This window comes from Tupaia chinensis, unplaced genomic scaffold (genome assembly GCF_000334495.1).
Source record: "Tupaia chinensis unplaced genomic scaffold, TupChi_1.0 Scaffold000333_1, whole genome shotgun sequence".
Lineage (NCBI taxonomy): Eukaryota > Metazoa > Chordata > Mammalia > Scandentia > Tupaiidae > Tupaia > Tupaia belangeri.
The window spans coordinates 2,326,810-2,346,426 of NW_006159827.1; the positions used below are offsets into that span (position 1 = coordinate 2,326,810).

A 19,617-nucleotide genomic window follows, 5' to 3' on the forward strand; every position below is an offset into this window, starting at 1 on the left:
TTCCTAAGGAAAGGTTTCAAGATTTGATATCTACTATTAGTAAGTATTTCCCAGGTGGCACAAACAGGTCCTCGACAAACATTTACTGAAGTCGCACTATGGGCTCCTCACTGTGCTAGGTCCCAAGGAGGGATATGATGAAAGAAACGCAGCCTTCGTCTTCATTAGAACTTGGTGGAGAACCAGGCAGTAGTATGGTGGTGGGGGAGACTGGATCCCACATGGATGACTTTGTAGTTCAAGTCCTGAACCCGGTGGTTTGAGAAACATGTCCAGCATATGTGTGTACATGCTCAAAGTCTGGAGAAGAGAATGGGAGAGAAGTGATTGTGGCATAGCCATCTCCCAAGGGGATGATTTCTCACTCCCCCATCCCTACCCTCTTCTCTATGTCTCTCTCTCTCTCTGGTGGGTGCATACACCTTATAGGGAAAAAAAACTTAGTAGTAGAAATAACCATATGATGTACTGGGTTGTCAGAAAAGTCATAATGTATTTTTCTATGCAAAAGTGCATCCTGACTTTTCCGACGACCTGATATATGAAAGGGCTAGTGTGCATGGTGCCCCCCCCCACACACACACACACAGTGTACTGGGAGCTCAGGAAACCACAGGGAGATTTGGTTCACAGATCCGAGTTGAGAGAGGGGCATGGGAGCAGTCTTCAGGAACAGTGGATGTAGAGAATCCTGGGAAGGGCGAGGACACAGACCAGTGGTAACAGCAGGAGGATGTTCCAGCCGGTGTGTGGTCCCAGAGGCTGGAAGGGTGAAATGGAGAAAGAGGGGGAAGACCTTGAAGGACCTGCAAGGGTTCTGGAGCTTGTCCCCTTGGGTAATGGGGAGCCAGGTCAGCTCAGCAACGTGACACACAAAGGAAATGCCCAAATCCAAGGCATCTTTTGGGAATTTTTTTTTATGTTAACTTTTTTATTTTAGAATTTTGATTTTTCTTTAAGGTTTTAGCATGGGGTGAGTGTGCTCACCAGAGAGAAAGGGAGAGAGCAAGAGAGAGAGGGAAAGTGACACATCACTCCCCAGGGGGGAGATGGCCACACCATGTTCCCTTCTCTATTCTCATCTTGGGAGTTTGGTCATGTATACACACACGTCCTGTGTGATCCTCAAACTGTCCAATCTGGGACTCAAACCATAGTTGAACATGTGGGAATCCAGCGCCTCAACCACCACACTACCTGCTGGTTCAGAATTTTGATATTTTTTAATAAATGTTTAATTTTTGTTGGTTTACAGAAGAGTTGCTGCCCACCCAGTTCCACTGGGGTGCTTCTCAGATATTCTGGGACTATGTCCCAGCAGGGAGCAAGAGAAGAGGGAGGCATTAGCTCTCTCATTTGTGTGTGTGAAAGATCCTTCCTTTGCCCTCTGCCCTCCGTGGTTCTCCCTATTCATCTTAACAGACCTACTCTAAATGGTGTCTTAGAAATTCCAGGTCACAAAGGCCTGACCCTGTCTGAGCCTCATGTCACCTGCTTCATCACTGTTTCTAGAACCCCCAATAATCTTGTTCCTGTGCAGAGCCCTGAGTGGACAAGGATGTTGACCTTTGGCACAAGGTCATGACATCACATGACTTGAACCACACTGTGAGAAAGAACGTCCTTTCTTGGTCCCCTCCCAAGCCCTATGATTGTATCAAGGAGGAAACTTCCCCTGTCAGTCTCCCTTGTAAACAGAGCCAGGCCTCAACCTTCAAAACCTTAGCAGACAACAGTGTCTACCTGTAATTTAGTAACATTTTTTGCTTTCAGTGAACAGGTCCCTAGTTCAAAAATTCAAAATCCAGAATGCTCCAAAATCCAAAACTGTTTCAGTGCCAACATGATGACACAGGGGAAACCTTCACACCTAACCTCATGTGACAGGTCACAGTCAAAACGATGCAATTAAGAATGTTATATGGGCCAGCCTATTTAACTAGTGCTTAGAGTGGCTGGATTACACACAGCCTACTGTGCAGTTCAAGTCCCAGACCTGGTGGCTTGAGAAACATGCCAGGTTTCTCTGGCTGAGTCCCAACTCTGATTGGTTTTGATTAGGCCACACCCCATCCCCTCACTGTGGCTGGGATATGATATCCTTGGCCAGTGCTGGATTACAAGGACGGAATGAACTGAGAGCAGAGCTGGCTCCCGCAGATCCACATGGGCTGACGTAGGAGGTAGAATGAGCAAACAGCAGCTACTTTGCTCATGAGGCGGAACAGCACCTGAAAAACCCCTTTATGTTACAGAACTGGAGAACCCAGCTGAGAGGGTGCACCAGATCCAACAAATCCTCGTCACTCTTCCCCGCGTGGTCATCGTGGTCATGAGATACCTCTTCGCTTTCCTTAACCAGTGAGTGCCTGTCCAAGGGCCCCTCTTTGACTCAGCCTGGTCCCCTTTGGGCAGGGTATTCTGAGGCCTTTTCAGTTGCTACTGTTTTTAAAATAGCATGGGACCCTCCTGGATTTTAGTAGAGCTCCCCAAAATCAAGCAACCCAGAGGGGAATTGGCCTTTCTCAGGTGACTCGTGGGTACCTCCTTTCTCCTAGCCTCTCCCAGTACAGCGACGAGAACATGATGGATCCCTACAACCTGGCCATCTGCTTCGGGCCCACCCTCATGCACATCCCTGATGGGCAGGACCCTGTGTCCTGCCAGGCACACGTCAATGAAGTCATCAAAACCATCATCATCCACCATGAAGCCATCTTCCCCAGCCCCCGGGAGCTGGAGGGACCTGTGTATGAAAAATGCATGGCTGGAGGGGAAGAATATTGGTAAGATGCCTCCCTCTAAATAGTATTGTCATTTTCGTTGTTTTCTTTGTTGAACAGAAACAGTAAGAAACCCTCTGGTTTTCTTCCTGCTTGGTAGTTCGTACTCCCATAATTTTTTTTTTCTTTTTCATTTGAGCTTCACAGCAGCCATATAGGAGAACTAAGTCCATCAGTCAAAGTTCTGTTAATTACAAGGGAAGAAATGTTACTCTGAATGGCTTAAACCAAATGGGAGTCTATTGGTTTACTTAACTAAAATGTCTGGTGTAGCTGGATCCAGGTGCTCAGCTATTAGCCTGAGGACTTGGTCCTACAAGGTCCACCCCTTAGCTCTGCTTTCTTCAGTGTTGGCTTTATTCTCAGTCTCACCCTTGGCAGTTCTAAGAGGCAGCCAACACCTCCAGCTTCATACCTAGTTCTGTCAGCATCCTCGATGGAATAAGAGTGTTTCCTATGGAGTGTTCCAACCCTAGCTCAAGAACTATGTTTCTTTGCTGGTGTCTGGGTTGGGTGAAGTAATGGCATTGGTCAGCAGATATACCGCTGTAAGTGACCAGGTTAGTCACAGGCCCGTCTCAGGAAACAGGGGAGTGTATGTCTCTACCTCAAGAGTGACACTTCCCTCCACTGGGTCGCCTCCCACCTAGGAGTTCTCTTTGTTAGACAAAGCGAGCTCAGTTTCTTTGAGTGTTCCACACCACGCTTTCCACACTGCATCGCTAGTTGGACACCTCTGGGTGCCTGGTAAACCCTGGGTCTTATAAGAAAGATTTGAAATCTTTTCAGAAACAGGGCTGACTACCTGCTCAGGCTAAGATCTTAACATGGGAAACAGGAAGCAAATTGTAATTCTGGTGAAGACAGGAATTTCAGGGCACCAAAGGACAGAGACCAGTCAAAGCATTCCTATTGTTTCTCTATTGCCAGTCCAGGACAACACGACTATATATGTAGGAATTACCCATAATGCTTTCTGCCAGGTGCCTAACAGAGGAGATTCAAGAGGATTTTTGTTTTTGTAATTGTCAAAGCATTCCTGGAATCTTGCATCCCCTCAGTCCTGTGGGGATATTAGGGAAACTGCTCCAAACAAGGGAGGTGCCTCTCCCATAGAAATCTAGAAACACTGGGCTATGGTGATGTCTGATTGCAGCTCTCAAATCCCATTTGTGACACGAGGGAGCAGGCCTGTCCCTGCTCTGTAACCGAAACATTAAACAGCTAGCCAGCATGATTTCTGGACAAAGGGGAGCTTTTGCTCCACAGTTTTTGCCACCATTACCAGTTCTCTGTTCTTGCTGCACATATGTAATTAGTGTTCTGGGAAAGGACCCACAGATCTTAAATGTACGTATCAGAGAACAAGATACAATGACCACACTTTTCTTAATCCCATTTGTTTCCCATGAGACTGGAAAGCTATTCCATAGTAGTCTGGGAGGAGCTTTCAAAGCCAAAAGGGGAGATTTGGCTGAGGGTCTCAGAATGAATGAATGGTGACATTCATTCATTCACAAATGGTTACCAAGCATCACCTGTGGGCCAGGTCTTGGGCTGTAGGGCAGAAACATAGCCCCAACAAGATGAGCTCTGGCTCTGGGAGCTGCAATGGAGCAGGAGACAGGCAGTTCCAGAAATGGGGTCCCATGAGCCAATCTAGGGAAGTCAGGCAAGGCTTCCTGGAGGAAGTGAGGACTGAGCTGAGGCTATAGGGTAGACTGGAGCCAGCCCAGTGAGAAGGAGACGGGAAATGTTCTGGCCTGGAGCGTTCAACAAAACAAACAGTGGTTCCATGTGTCTGGAGGCAGGGTGGACAGGGAGCAGTGGGGGAGGAGGCTCAGGTCAAGTGGAGTCTCAGAAGCCATGGTGCAAGCCCTCATCAGCCCCACCCCTCGTCTGGAAGGCAGGGAGTCAAGCTGGGCCAAGTGACTCCTACTGCTTTCAAGGTTCCTGTCTGCTCTGGCCTCCGGTCCTTGAATGGTAACTACCTGTTTCACCAGTGCCCTCTGGAGCTCACCAAACTCGTAAGCATGAACAACTTAGCCGGGAAGACAGCCCAGCAGATCCTAGGCCAGGAAGGAGCTGAGGAGGTGTTTAGGGGAGCTTCCCAGAGAGGTGCTGGGAGTGGTTCTATGATGAGGAAGATCCACAGCAGGTGGGGCGAGCAGGCAGGTCAGATGAGAAAGGCAGGATGAGGTGGGCCAGGGCCTGTTCTGGGTGAGGGCACAGGGGTGGGTGGGACCAGCATCCATGGTGGGGGACAGCCCAACAAGTCCCCTTCCTGTGTTCCCCTGCAGTGACAGCCCACACAGCGAGCCAGGGACCATCGATGAAGTTGACCATGACAATGGCACGGAGCCTCATACCAGCGACGAAGGTGAGTGAGGGGGATGCAGGGCCGGGAACTCACCCAGAGGCTCTCACACTGCGGGGCAGCCCAACCACAGGGTGGCCTCATGGCATGGCTGGCTCTCCAGGGCACCCCATCTGTCCTTTAGAATACACGAGGACACAGGAAAACCTCTTAGAGCGAGCACTGTATCCACCCCCTCCATGCCTGACCTGCTTCATACCTTTACGTGTCCTGCCTGGCCCAGCTGCAAATTCAAAGCAACAGGAGTCCCCTAAGTAGGAAGCAGCCCTCGTGACCCCCATCCCTCCCCCAAGAAGAGTTCCCCCTGTACCAGGCCTTGGGGCTGGGACTTGGGGCACAACCATGAATGAGACATCAGCCCTTGAGGAACTTCCACACTGTCACCAGACCTTGACAGGCTGGAAGGGTGCTCATGATGCAGAGTGACAACGCCAGACCAGGCGTGTCCACAGTGCAGTGAGCACCCTGCAGATGAAGCCAAGGGGATACCCCAGGAATGTGGGGTGAGAGAGAGGCAGAGGCCAGCCGGGAATTGGGGAATTGAGGTAGCTCTAGGGAAAGTGAATTACATAGATCAGCAACCCAGATCACCTGGTCCCAGGGCCAGCTTGTCGCCCGGGCAGAGCAGGTGCAGTGCCGAGGGCCCAGCGCACTCTCGGGGTCCACCGCGATGTTCTAGTTTATTTCAAAACCAGAGCAACGCACACAATACCCAGTCTGGAAGTATTTGCTTTTATATCAGTGCACTTGTACAGTATGATTTCTGCATGTTTTATGGAGGAAGGGGCTCATGCAAGCAAAAGTGCCGAGGACCCGTGAGGGTCACACTGTGGCCCATGCGGACCAAGCAGAGCCCTGCTTTCTCCCTGTGGCTATTTTACTTTTTAAAAACTCACTGTTGAAGGGCCAGCAGGTAGCATAGTGGTGGAGGCGTTGTATTCCCACATGGCTGACTGCACAGTTACAGTTGCAAACCCGGCAGCTTGAAAATCACACCAGGCACGTGTGTGTGTGTGTGTGCCCAAAATCCCAGGAGGGGACTGGAGGAGAAGGGACTACCATCCCCCCTGGAGGTCGATATTTCACTTTCCCTCTCTGTGTCTCTCTGTGAAGAACATATGTGACCTATAGCAGAATTAAAAAAAAAAAAAAAAGAATAAAGAAATCACTGTTCAGAAGTTCTCTTACAAGACCTTGTGTTCTCCTTGTGGGACAATCCCAGTTCTGCTGGCCACTAGATTGGTCAGGACAGCTGGGCAGATCCCTGATAGGGCTTTTGGGAGCTGGTGAGAGGCAAGGCTGACGGATGGTTCTGGCGTTGCAGCGGGACTGTGCCAGTCGCTAATGACAGAAGCCCCAGACGGGCTTAAGAGGGAGTTGGCTTGCATACTGAGAAGTCCTGGGCTAGGAATGGCTTCAGGCACAGCTGGATCTGGGAGATTTGGTCAGCGCTTGGATCCCTCCTCTGCTCTGCTTCCCTCCAGGGTGGCTTAATCCCCACACAGGCTCTCCCAGTGTGGCGGTCTCTACCAGTTCTAAGCTTTTGCCACCTTCTTACCCTAAGTCCTATGGAAAAGGGCTCCTTTCTCATAATGGTTCCCAGGAAGGTCCTGGCTGGAGTCTCAGTGGACCGCCTTGGGTCCCCACCTAAGTGTGATCCAATCAGTGTGGCCTGAGTGGGAGCTCTAGGGACAGGCCTGGGTCGCAGGTACAGAAAAGCAAGTCCAGACGTGACACTCAACTTTGCTGGAATCCTGAGAGGCTGAAACCGTCCTAAACTGAGGACTGTGACCGCTGAGTTTCTGCGGACGTGAAGGCCCCCACCTTCCAAGTCTTCCCGGGATTCACTTTTCTTTCTTCTTCTCTTCCCTTCCTCCCTCTGCCTACCATCTCCAGTTTTCCCCTGCCCTTCTATAGCCCCCCGCTTGTTCTCTCCATCTGCTGCTCTTTTCCATTTCTGGGTCCACCTTATTTCTCTCTCTCTCTTCACCTCTCTCTCTCTCATTCCAGATTCTTCCTCTCTGGCTGTTACCTCTCTCCCTTCCTCCCTGTTTCTCTCTCCATCTCTCTCTCTGTCCCTTCCTCTACCTCCTCATGCTTGTGTGTGCGCATGTGTGTGTGTGTGTGTGTGTGTGTGTGTGTGTGACTCCCTCTCGCTCCGGATCTTGCTCCAGTCGCTCTAGCACCGCTCGTGTTGAACATGATGGACTGATTTTGCAGAACGGAGATGGTCAGGGCCGCAGCTGGGGGAGGCAGTGGGCCACGGGGGGCAGTTGGCTGCCCTATGGGACCCTTGCAGCTTTGCACATTGACCCTCATACCCATCTTCCTGGGGTCTAAGGGCCCTGTCTGCCCCAAGGCTGGTTTTGCCCACAGCTCAGTCTGAAGGGTGCTGAGACTGAGGATAAGGAGGGACAGAGAGAATAGGGCTTGCTGGGTTGGTGAAACAGCAGCCCCCAGAAAACACTGCCTCCCCATCTCTGGGCAGGGGTCCACAGTCCTGGAACGGGATGCGTCCAAGCTCTGTCCCCTCCCCCTGGGGGTCTGCGTTCCCCTTGTCTTTCTGGAGGCTGCGGGTTTTGTGAATATGACAAAGGCACGGAGGCCTCTCTGGGAGGGAAACAGCCTCCACAAGAGAGCCAGTTTCCTGCTTCCTGGAGGCTCTCAGAGCAGCCGGCGTGAGCTGGAAGGGGAGGCGCTGGATCAGAGGCACCCTTTGGAGGAAATTCATTGCATTTTCTAAATATTACGTTCATGCCAAGCTTGGCCAGAATAGTCACAGAGATATGTATCTGCCGGGCTCAGAAACGAGGCCTGGACCTGAAACGGGAGACCTTTACGGCCTCGCCTCATGGCCTGAGCAAACCTCACACCCTCTGGCCTCAGGTTCCTTGTCCATAAAATGAAAGTGACAGCACCAAGGGAATCATGGCAGAGGTTCAAATGAGGTGACATGTGTGAAGCTAGCACAGTGCATGGGACTTTGTATAAAATATAAATCTTTCTTGTGATAAAGAAACTGAATCCCAGAGAATTTTCTTGACCTCACTGGTCATTGGTAAGCGAAGACATCTGGTTTATTTTCATTTCCTCTGAGACACGTTACTTGGGGGACCATCAGTATCTTCTTTTCTCTTGAAAATGCCCTATGTGTGGGACCAGCAGAAGCCATAATGGTTACGTGGCTGGACTCCCATATAGTTGACCGCAGTTCAAGTCCCAGACCCAGTGGCTTAAAATTCAAGCCAGGTGTGTGCCCTTGCACGTCCAAACTCCTGAGAGGAGAATGGAGGAGAAGAAATTGCGTCGTGGCCATCCGCCCTGGAGAGTGATTTCTCACTTCCTGTCTCTCTGGTGAGTGCACGTGCCCTGTAGCAAAAATCTTCCTTAAAAAGGAAAGAAAGAAAGTGCCCTGTGTGGATGAAACCCTGCAGGCTTCGAAGATCAGACCAGGCATAAAATCTTGACTGCAGGTCCTCGTCATAGACAGTCAGCCTGTGAGTGCCAAACTGGTGGAGCAATTTAGTTGCTGGGGATCAATCGCCCTTCTCATGTCAGTAGCTTCTGAGCCTTGCTACCCTGTCTGGGATCTATTAGCTCCTCATAGGATAAGTCCGGAAAATTCATTGTGCTTGCTCTTTGGTCTCCCAAATGTATAAGGAAACCATGGTTAGGCTATGAGCACTTGATTACCAGAACTAAACCAGATGAAAAAGAAAATTGTCCCAAAATTCTTGGGATACCTTTGACTATTTCCCCTGGTTGTATCTGTGAGAACTTAATATATACAGGATTGCACAGAACAGTTTTTTGGCTCTGTCTTTTTTCATTCTGTATAATGTTTTGATATTCATCCATGCTGTACGTATTAAGGTGAGACTTTTAAAAAGTTTATTTTTTCCTTGAATCACACACACACACACACACACACACACACACAGAGTACAGGGTAACTCCCAATAGGGTCTTTATACCACAATCCACCCCCAATCTCAACTAGCCCGATCACGGCCCTTGTGTACACTCTGCATATACAGAACGGTTCTGGGACCTGAGCCTGGGACGTTCCCATGTGGGTCTAGTTGTGCTATCGCTGCTGTCGTCTAGCCTGTTAAAGTGAGATTTTTATGGTACTAAAACAGTATTAGGGCCAGCCAATGGTAGGGTGATTAAGGCAGCTGAATCTCACATTGATGATTTGAATCCAGGACCCAGGAGTTTGAAAAACACATCAGGAACGTGTGTGTGTGTGTTAAAAATCCCAAGAGGAAAGTGGAGGAGAAGGGATCCAGCAGGGCCACCCTGTCTCTCTCTCTCTCTGTCTCTCTGCAGTGAGCACACACACCCTATAGCAAATTTAAAATAAATGAATAAAATGGTATTGGTCCATTTATGCATGAACACCCTAATTCTTCTTCAGCTAGGGACACCCTCCCCTGTAAGAAGTAAAGAACAGCAGAAAGTACGAGCAGTTACCACTGTATTATTAGCTGGGCTTGGGTTCCTAACCCCGGTTACAGACAGGGAAAGGACAGTCTTCACACCACAGCCCTCCGCCCAGCCCTGCCGCCAGGCAGGACCACAGGTGCTCCCATGAGCATACCCAGTGCGTTCAGATAGACCTGGGACATGAACCTGGACCCTTTCCGTCTGGTCTCTAGCTTTGTACAGCCACGTCCTTATTGCCTGCCCCCAGGGCTGAACTGCATTGGCTCTTGAAATCAATTAAGGAAAGAAAAAAACACTTTTAAACCATCTTTTAGAATTATATTTATTCATGCTATTTATGTTTTTGTGTGAAATTTTATTTACCATAGAGGATCGCTTTCTTTTAGCCTAATAAAACTTCCTTTAGTATTATTATTATTATTTAATTTTGTATAATTTTATAACTATAACAACAGAAGCAGTATGGTTTTAAATATATATATATATATATTTTTAGAGTGCGTCTTATTATGTTTTTTTTTTATCTTGAAAGTCTCTATTTCACCTCACTTATGAAAGATGGTTTTGCTATATATTAGAGTCTTGGTTCAAAGTTATTTTGGGTACTTCAGATATGATACCCCATTGCTATCCAGCCTCCATTTTTATTTCCAAAAAAAATTTTATTACTTAATTTATTATTATTATTTTCACTTGTTATAGGACATGTGTGTCCAGAGAGAGAGACAGAGTGAGAAAGCAAGTTGCCAGGTCTAGGACTTGAACCATGGCCAACTCTATGGAAGTTCAGCATCTTAGGTACCACGCCACCTGCTGGCTCCAGCATCCATCATTTCTACCAGGAAGTCAGTCGTTAATCATGTCGATGGGTTGTTTTTCCAGATTTTAACCTGTCTGTCATGGTCAGCATTATTACTATGATGTGTCTGTTTATGGATCTCTCTGCATTTATCCTAGTTGGAATTTGTTGAGCTCCCTGACTGGGTAGGTTTTTCTTTTTTGGTAAATTTGGGAAGTTTCCAGGTAAAGTTTCTTCACATACTTCTTTTCTACTTTCTTCTCTCCTCTTTCCTTCTGGTACTCCTGTTACACATATGTTGGTGCACTTAGCAGCATCCCACGTTTCTCCGAGGCTCTGTTCATTTTTCCTCACTCTTTGTCTGTTTGTTTATTCTTCAACTTGCATAATCTCCATCAGTCTATTTTTTCTTTTCTTTTTTTTTGCTATAAGGCGCGTGCACTCACCAGAAAGACAGAGAGACAGAAAGCGAGAAATCACCCCCCAGGAGGGATGGTCACGCCGCTATCCCTTCTCCTCCATTCTCCTCTCGGGATCTTGGGCTCACACGCACACGCGCCCGGCGTGAGTTTAAGCCACCGGATCAGAGACTCAAACTGCAGTCGACTACTTGGGAGTCCAGCGACGTAGTCATTACGCCATCTGCTGGGCCCTGCTCTATTCTTTTTTTTTTTTTAATGTTTTTGCTTACAAAGTTTGTAATTTCTTTATTTAATTTTTTATATTTTTTTTAATTATTTTTTCATTTGACCAGAGATAGTCAGAGAGAGAAAGAAAGAGACAGTGAGAAAGCAATTTTTTAAATTATTTTTTCATTTGACCAAAGATAGTCAGAGAGAGAAAGAAAGAGACAGTGAGAAAGCAAGCCACCAGGTCCAGGACTCACACCATGGTCGGCTATGTGAGAGTCCAGTGCCTTAACCACCATACCACCTGCTGGTCCTGATTGCTCTATTCTTTTCAACAATGCCCTTGGTCCCAAGTCGCTCCACAAACGAATCCCATCAAGTTCTGTCTCCTTTGAAGAGATAATTTCTGAAGTAAGTCTTTGGTATTTGTTCTGGTCCCAGGAAGACTCCTCCCAGCTGTCCAACTCCCTGGTCCTCTCCTGCACACTGTCTGGCCTACAGTCCAGGCTGTATCTTTATTAAGTCCATGAAACGTCCTCCAACTTTCATCGTAAACTCCACTGTTCTCCAAAGTGTCTTTAGGCTTGAACTTCTCCAAGTTCTTTTGAAACCCAAGTTAGTTCCTTTGAATAGAGATTAGTAGCTGTTTTACAGCATGAAAACCTGAGCCAGGGCTCTGGGCTGGGAGTGTGTGTGTGGGAGGGGACACGATGGCAGTCTTCTGGGTGACATCCTCACTCCAAGAGCTGAGCACTTGGTGGGAGGACAGGCAGCAGCCTGAGGTCCTCCCAGGACTCACCTGACAGGCTGGGGCAAGGTCAGTGACACCCCAGTGTTGTCAGTGGTGCCGTGACCAAGGGGCAGCCTTTGTTCTGTGAGTGGGGCAGAAGGGCGCCCTCCCTGCACCACCCTACTCCCCTGGGACTTAGCCTCAGTCACTGGTAGCTGGGGCAGGGTGAGAAGCACCCAGCTCCCACTCCTTCCTAGAAGAAAGCCCCACAGCTGGGTGTTGGCAGGGGTGAGGGAGCCCTGCCTTACTGGATGCAGCAGTCTGGATTGGGGTCGAGGTGGTGGTGAATGGAGGGAGCACTCTTGGTTCAAATACCACAGACTCTCCCCTTTTCTACTCAATGTTCATAGATCTTCTTGACTAGGTGATTAGATTTCTATTTTAAAGTGTATTTCTTCCAAGAGTGAGTGAGACAGAGAGAAAGAGACAGAGAGACAGTACCCCAACAAGGTCTTGATGCTGGGTTCCACCCCCAGCTTTGACCAGCCCTGGGTCACAGGCACACGTGTGCCCAGCGTGCTCAGGGAGGCCTCGGACGTGCACCTGCACCCTCTTCTGTGGGTCAGCCTCACAGAGCGCCGTCCTTCACTGCCGAACCTCCACCTGCCCCTTTGAAGAGATGTGTCTCCATTTTCGACCTCCGAATTATTTCTAGAGACTTTAAATGTTTTTCTTTTCATATTTTTCACAAATTCCCCTAGGGTGCGGGGCAGCAAAGATCTTCCTGTCATCATGCCAGAAGTTGAGCTTACTTTCTTCCTCTTAAGCCTAACCTAACTGTTAGTACCAGCTGGTGCCACGGCCCAGGGCCATGACAGAACGCCCAGTCATGGGAGAAGAGGAGAGAAGAGGGACCCTCTGGACAGCCCTGCCTGTTCATCACTTTAGCTGCAGGGGAAGGGAGAGAAGGCCCAGCCACGCCTCCCTCCTGTAACGCAGTGGCTTTGCCTCGTGAGGTTGGCTTTCTCTCTTCTGGGCTGGGGTTGGGGTGAGGTAGGCACGGGACAGTGATGGGGTGTTGGGAGGTGTGGAGCCACCTCCTGTCCCCACATGGACGGAGTGCATGACCTAGAAAGTTCTCTGGCATGGCGTGATTAGGGAGCGAGATTCGAGTTTCTCTGGGTGACAGCTAGGGAGGGATACTGAGGAGGGGCTTGTAGGAAGCTCAACCTTCAGGTTCTGAACTAAAAGCAGAGTCCCGATGTGTCTTTCCGTCTCTAGAAAGGTCCCGGACTCCCGTAGCATCCTCTGAACTGCCGTTCGCTCCAGCCTCTCCCCTCTGATCCTTCCCTACTCCACGCCTGCTCTGCTAATGCAGTGACCTCCCTAACGTGTGACGCCAGCGGGCCCCTGGTGGCACGATCTCCACTTCTCCTTTAGCGCAGATGGGCCTCTCCACCTCTGCTCTGACTGCACAGCCCGTTCCGGTGCAGCTGGCCTCTTGTAGGCGGGAGTTGAACTGCATATCAACACGCAGCGTCCTGACTTTGTGTATTCGTAGTTACACAGCACAGATGCACAGGCCTTGTGGCAAGAATAAACTTGACACATTTTTTAAATAAACTTTAATTGTATTCATTATTATTATTATTATTAATTTGCTATAACGTACATGCACTCACCAGATAGAGACAGAGAAAGAGGGGGAAAGTGAGAAATCTCCACTCAAACCGCAACCGGCCTTGTGGGAGTATGGAGCCCCAACTACCATGCCTGGCGGCTCCAACTTAACACATTTTCGCGACATCCAAAAGCCTCTAGTAACGACATCTTGGACCCGAGCTCAGATCACAGGGCATCACTCTCTACTTGGGTGACCTGCTCCTGGACATAGCATTTCAGCTCCGCTTCAGTTTCCTCATCTGGAAAACGAGGCCACTACCTCATCTCTGTTGGGAGGAGTGGATATAAATGCGAGTTGGACACTTAGCACACATTTAGCACATACTTAGCACACACTTAGCACATGGTGAAAGCTTAGTTTGTTCACACATGCAACAGATAGATATTGAGTCGAATCTAGTCCCTGGGACTGTTCTAGGAGTGGGAATATAGCAGAAATAAAATCGAATCCCTGTGCGGGTGGTGCTCACACTTAAGCAGAGAGCTGACAGGACACAACAAACGTACACACGTGCGCACACACAACACACACATTTACACACACATGCAATTTCAGGCTGTCACAAGGGCTATAAAGAAAAGGAAAGCGAGAGAAGGATCTGGCACTCGGGGCTCCTGTAGCTGGGGTGGAGACAAGGGCTTGCTATGGCAATGACATTTGCAAACAGTCCTGAATCAAATTAGCACACAGCACACGATGGGTAAGGAATGTTTGTCTACCATGAAGGAATGCAAAGTCTGGGAGAAAAGCATCCCAGGGCAACTCAACAACTACAAAAGCCCCTTGGCAGGAAAGAGCTTGGCATGTTTTAAAAACATCAAGAAGGCTCTATGAATATTGATGCCGAAGCGTCTAGGGGTGGAATGTCTGCATCTCACTCAGAATTCATGAAAGATGGATGAACGGACGGACAGATAGGGGGACGGGGAGATACACGACAACGTGGGTATAGGAAAATGTGAACCGGAGAATTTAGGAGGCGAACGTATGCGTGTTCACTGTAAAATTCTTTCAACTTTACTTATGTTAGAAAAATGCCATACCATGAGGTTAAAGGAGAAACATCCAGAAGGTGGGTGAGGCAGGAGCAGATGATGGAGCAAGGGAGAGAACAGTATAAGAGAAGGTCTTGGAGGTCTCCAGGGCCCAGAACATGAAGGACCTCAGCTGTGGAAGACACTGAGGGTTTCGTTTTGTTTTGTTTTTGTTTTTTAACGAGATTTTTGCTATAGGGCACATGCACTCACCAGAGAGAGAGAGAGACAGAAAGCGAAAAATCACCCCCTCCCAGAGGGGTGGTCATACCACAATCTCTTCTTCTCCATTCTCCTCTCAGGATCTTAGGCACCCACACACACGCACCCAGTGTGAGTCTGAAGCCTCTGGGTCTGGGACTCCAACTGCAGTCAGCCATGTGGGAACCCAGTGACGTAACCATTATGCCATCTGCTGGTCCTGACATGGAGGTTTGTTCTGAGCACACCTAGAAGGCTTTGGGGGATTTTGAGCAAGGGAGTTTCCTGATCTGAGTTGTGATTTCGAAAGATCTTCCTGACTGTGCCGGGAAAAATGGCTCTACCCGAGCGTGTGTGGAAGCAGAGTCTGGGTAGAGGGAAGAGCTGTGTGGACCAGGCTGGTGGGCGTGGCCAGGTTCAGGGGACAGCGGGAAGGTGGGGCTGAGGGGTTCACTGTGCCGGGCTCCAGGACAATGCCCAGGCTTCGGCCTGTGTGAGCAAGCTAGTGAGTGGGTGAACAGTGGTTCTGTTTCTCGGAAGCAAGGAGCGAGAGAAAGTTTGGGTAATAGGGTGTGGGAGAGTGCTGAGGGGGAGAGTCACATGAGAACCCAAATAACAGACGCACTAATAAATGGTAGCTATTATTGTTGTGTGTACCACCCGCACGTACACAATGGCTCCTGCAGGCACACGTGTGCTCTGAGTGTGCGGCCCGGCCTGGCTCCTCCTGTCTCCTGCCCCCTGTATTCTCCATTCCACTGGCCTCCCCTTTGACTCCAGAATACCATCTAGGGACATGAGAAGCTCTGGGGGAGGGAGTGGCAGAAAGGAGGGATCTGAGGCTGGGCTGCTCCAGCATCAGCAAACTTCTGCTTGTGTTGGGGCCTTTAGCAGTCTGGGGAATCTGGGTCAGAGGAAGTCCAGGGGTGACCTCCCTCCCCCGAGGGAAGACCCCTCTGCCTTTCTGTCTCTTGCAGCTAGGCAGAAGGGGCCAGGCAGTCCCAGCACATAACCAGGTATGAGATACACCAATATGTAGGGCTGAGAATGCCATTTTATGGAGAAGGTGACTGAGTCAGCTCCGAGTCCATCTGACCCGTTCGGCTGTGCTGTCACTTTCTTCCCTCTGCCTTTCTGACCTGTGTCAGAATAGCATCAAAAGACAATTGTCAGGGCGCCAGCTGAGAGAGGGGACTTAACTGTTTGAAGCCAACTCCCTGCAGAAGACCCTCTTAGCCACCGAGGACTATAAGCACCCAAAGCTCCTGCATCTCACATGGCCCCAGGCACTGGCTTCTTGAGCCAGCTTTCAGGGGATCCCTGGTGCATATGAGTGGTGGGGGTGTGGGAGGGACGGACAGAGGAGTTTCCTTCCTCCCTCTGCTCTCCGATTGTCCATTCTACCTGTGGCACTCAGAAGTGCACCAGCCTCGGGAAAAGCAGTTGAAGTAATGACTATGTCACTGGACTCGCATGTAGTCAACTGTGGTTCGAGTCCCAGACCCAGTGGCTTAAACTCATGCCAGGCGCGTATGCGCACGTGCCCAAGATTCCAAGAGAAGAATGGAGGAGAAGGAATTGTGGTGTGGCCATCCCCCCGGGGAGTGATTTCTCATTTTCTGTCTCTCTGTCTCTTTCTCTCTCTCTGGTGAGCACACGTGCCCTATAGCAAAAACCTCTCAAAAAAAGAAAGAAAAAGAAAAAGAAAAAGAAGTGTACCAGCCTCTGCTAACAAATGCATGAGTTACAGAGTAACTAAATGCCAGGCACTGCTGCAAGCACTTCCTGTATGAACTCCTTTAATCCCTCTAGCAACCTGAAAAATAGAGACCACAGTGAGGTCTTCAAAGAGGCTGTGAACAATGCATACTTTTAAAAAAAAAAAAAAAAAGAAGAAGAAAAGAAAAAAACAACTATGCATTCATTTTAAACTTTTTGTACCAAAATAACCTCACATTAATCCCATTTTTCTAGAACTTTTTGAAGTCCCCTATGTTATCATTTCTGTTTTACAGATGAGGAAACTGAGGCTAAGAAAGGAGAACGGAGTCACTCAGTATCACACAGCTAAAAACAATAAGACCAGGGGTTCTGACCTTAGCTACTTGGTGGACAGTTGGGTGGATGGATAGAGATGAGATCACCCACAATGCACCAGTAGAGAGACCCCAGGAAGCTCAGCGTAGGAGAGCTATCTTCAGTCTGGAGAGAACAGACGTTGCTTCTGGTACTCTATTTCATCCTATTAGAATTTTTAAATTTTTATAATGTGTTGGGACCAGCAGATAGCATTATGGTTATGTTGCTGGACTCCCATGTAGTCAACTGCAGTTCAAGTCCCAAACCTTGTGGCTTGAAAATCTTCCTGGGCACATGTGCATTTGTGCCCAAGATCCCGAGAAGAGTATGGAGGAGAAGGGATTGTAGCATACCCATCCCTCCCTAGGGGTGATTTCTCATTTTTCCTCTCTCCATAGCTCTCTGTCTCTCTCATCTTTGGTGAGCACACATACCCTATGACCAAAAAAAAAAAAAAAAAAAAGGAAAGGAAATTTATAATGTGAAATATCTTTGTGTTTGCTTAAAACACATTAACACCTACACAGAATCCCTCTATCACATACAGCCAACTCTTTTTTTTTTTTTTTTGGAGAAGTTTTGCTATAGGGCGTGTGTGCTTGCCAGAGAGACAGAGAGATGGAAAGTGAGAAATCATTCCCCAGGGGGGATGGCCATGCCACAGTCCCCTCTCCTCCACTCTCCTCTCGGGATCTTGGGCACACATGCACATGCACCCAGCGTGAGTTTAAGCCACCGGGTCCAGGACTTGAACTGCGGTCGACTACATGGGAGTCCAGTAACATAGCCATTATGCCAACTGCTGGTCCCATGGGAAACTCTTAAAGTAAAAGTTATGAGACAAGTTAAATAAACGGTAGGCACAACCACTCTGCTCCCCAGAAAGTCTCTTCCCCAAATGTCGCCTGCTATGTGCTCTTAGGCAAACCACTTAAACTCTCTGTAGTCTTGGATTTCTTCTCTGGACCTACCCCACAACTACATCTATTACTAATTGTAATCCTGGTCATGATGGCTGCTCTCAGCTGAGAACTTACGTATGTCTATTTTATGCTCTGTACTCTCTGGTAATACTCCTAGAAACCCTTAAAGATAATACAAGGCAGTGGAAGAGGTTATGTAACCTGCCCAAGGTCACAGGGACGGGAGGTGACAGCGCTGGTCAGTGGGAATGCTTCAGGGGCAAAAGCTCTATGCTCACCTCCAGGGCTGTCACCTACAGAAGAGTAGGGCTGGCTCGATGAGCTTGAGCTTGGCCCACATTGTACCCCTCTCCCCAAATTAAGCTCACAGTTGAGTGTATTAGGCTGCTCTGGCTGCTGTGAGACAATGCCACCAACTGAGTGTGTTAAACGACATAGTACATTATACCGGGCGCATGTGGGTGTGTGCCCAAAATCCCAGGAGGAGAATGGAAAAGGAGGAATAGCAGCATTCCTTCTAGGGGGTGATGTCTCACTTTCCCTCCTACTGTCTCTGTCTGTCTCTCTGGTGAACACACATGCCCTATGGCAAGCACCTTAAAAAAAAAAAAATTAAACCTGAAAAAAAAAAAGGGTAGTTCATTTTCTCGTGGTTCAGGAGAGTGGAAGCCCAAGGTCAAGGGCTATTGGAGGTCAAAGGCTCTTTTCTTGGCTTGTGGACTGTTGCCTTCTCACTGCGTCCCGTGTGGTTTTCCTCTGTGTGCACGTGGAGTCCTTCTAAGAACTTCAACCCTGTTGGGTTAGACCCTACCCTATGACCTCATTTAACTTTTTTTTTTTTAAGAATCATTTTATTTAACTTTATTTATTTTAATTTGACCAGAGAGGGAGAGAGTGAAAGGTGGGGGTGAGAAAGTAAAGCACCAGGGCCAGGACTTGAACTGCAGTCAGCCATGTGGAAATTCAATGTCCCTAGCCACCAATGCCACCTGCCTGCCCATGACCTCATTTAACTTTAATATCCCAATCACCTTAGTTAAAGGCTCCCTCTCCAAATACATTCACATTGGGGGTTAGAGCTTCAACATAGGAATTTTGAAGGGACACAGTTCAGTCCGAAACAACGAACTTTGAGAAGTTCTGAGATCCCTTGAAAACTGTTTCCCACATTTTGAATGAACAAGGTTCCACATACCCCATCTGTTTGACCTCTCAACACATTCAGGGCCATTGTATTACAAATGGACAGAGAAAGAAAAGGCTCACCAAAAATAGAAAGAGCATTTGTGTTAAGGGGTAGAAGAAAAAGACTTTCTTTCCAAATATTGTTTTGTTTTTTTGTTTTGTTTTGTTTTTGTTTTTGTTTTTTGGGGGTTTTTTTGGAGAGGTTTTCACTCTAGGGTGTGTGTGCTCACCAGACAGACAGAGAAAGACATAGAGACAGAAAGCGAGAAATCACCCCCCAGGGGGGATGGTCACGCCGCAATCCCTTCTCCTCCATTCTCCTCTTGAGATCTTGAGCATGCACGCACATGGGCCCGGCATGAGTTTTAAGCCACCGGGTCCAGGACGTGAACCGCGGTCAACTATGTGGGAGTCCAGTGACATAGCCATTACACTAACTGCTGGTTCCCCCAAATATTGTTTTAATAAGCATTTTAAAGTGGAGAATAAGAAAGGCAGTGGAAAATAAGCACCTGTATATCGTAAATAATAACATGGACATTTTGAGAACTTAGATGGCTGCCTGAGGTCACAGAATAGAGTGGATCTGAGCCTAGAACCTTGGCATCTTGAGCCCCCCACCCACACAATTTGACCAGGTATGGCATCCCTCCTTTCCCAGAGAAGTCATGGTCATGTGAATGAAGCTCCTGGGCTGCCCCTCTGCTGACCTCATGGACACTCTTTCCTTTGCTTTCCTTCCAG

General features: G+C 48.5%; 1 protein-coding gene across 4 annotated transcripts in view; it reads left to right on the forward strand.

Moving 5' to 3' along the window:
• Nucleotides 1-19,617, forward strand: part of SRGAP3 (SLIT-ROBO Rho GTPase activating protein 3) — a 287,471-nt gene that overhangs the window by 255,352 nt on the left and 12,502 nt on the right. For all 4 annotated transcript variants that reach the window (XM_006152033.3, XM_006152034.3, XM_006152035.3 and 1 more), the window contains 4 exons: nt 1-39; nt 2,256-2,361; nt 2,559-2,786; nt 5,084-5,163. The exon at nt 1-39 is cut by the window's left edge and continues 123 nt beyond it. In XM_006152033.3, coding sequence (XP_006152095.1) covers nt 1-39; nt 2,256-2,361; nt 2,559-2,786; nt 5,084-5,163 — 453 coding nt within the window. The remainder of the gene's footprint in view (nt 40-2,255; nt 2,362-2,558; nt 2,787-5,083; nt 5,164-19,617) is intronic.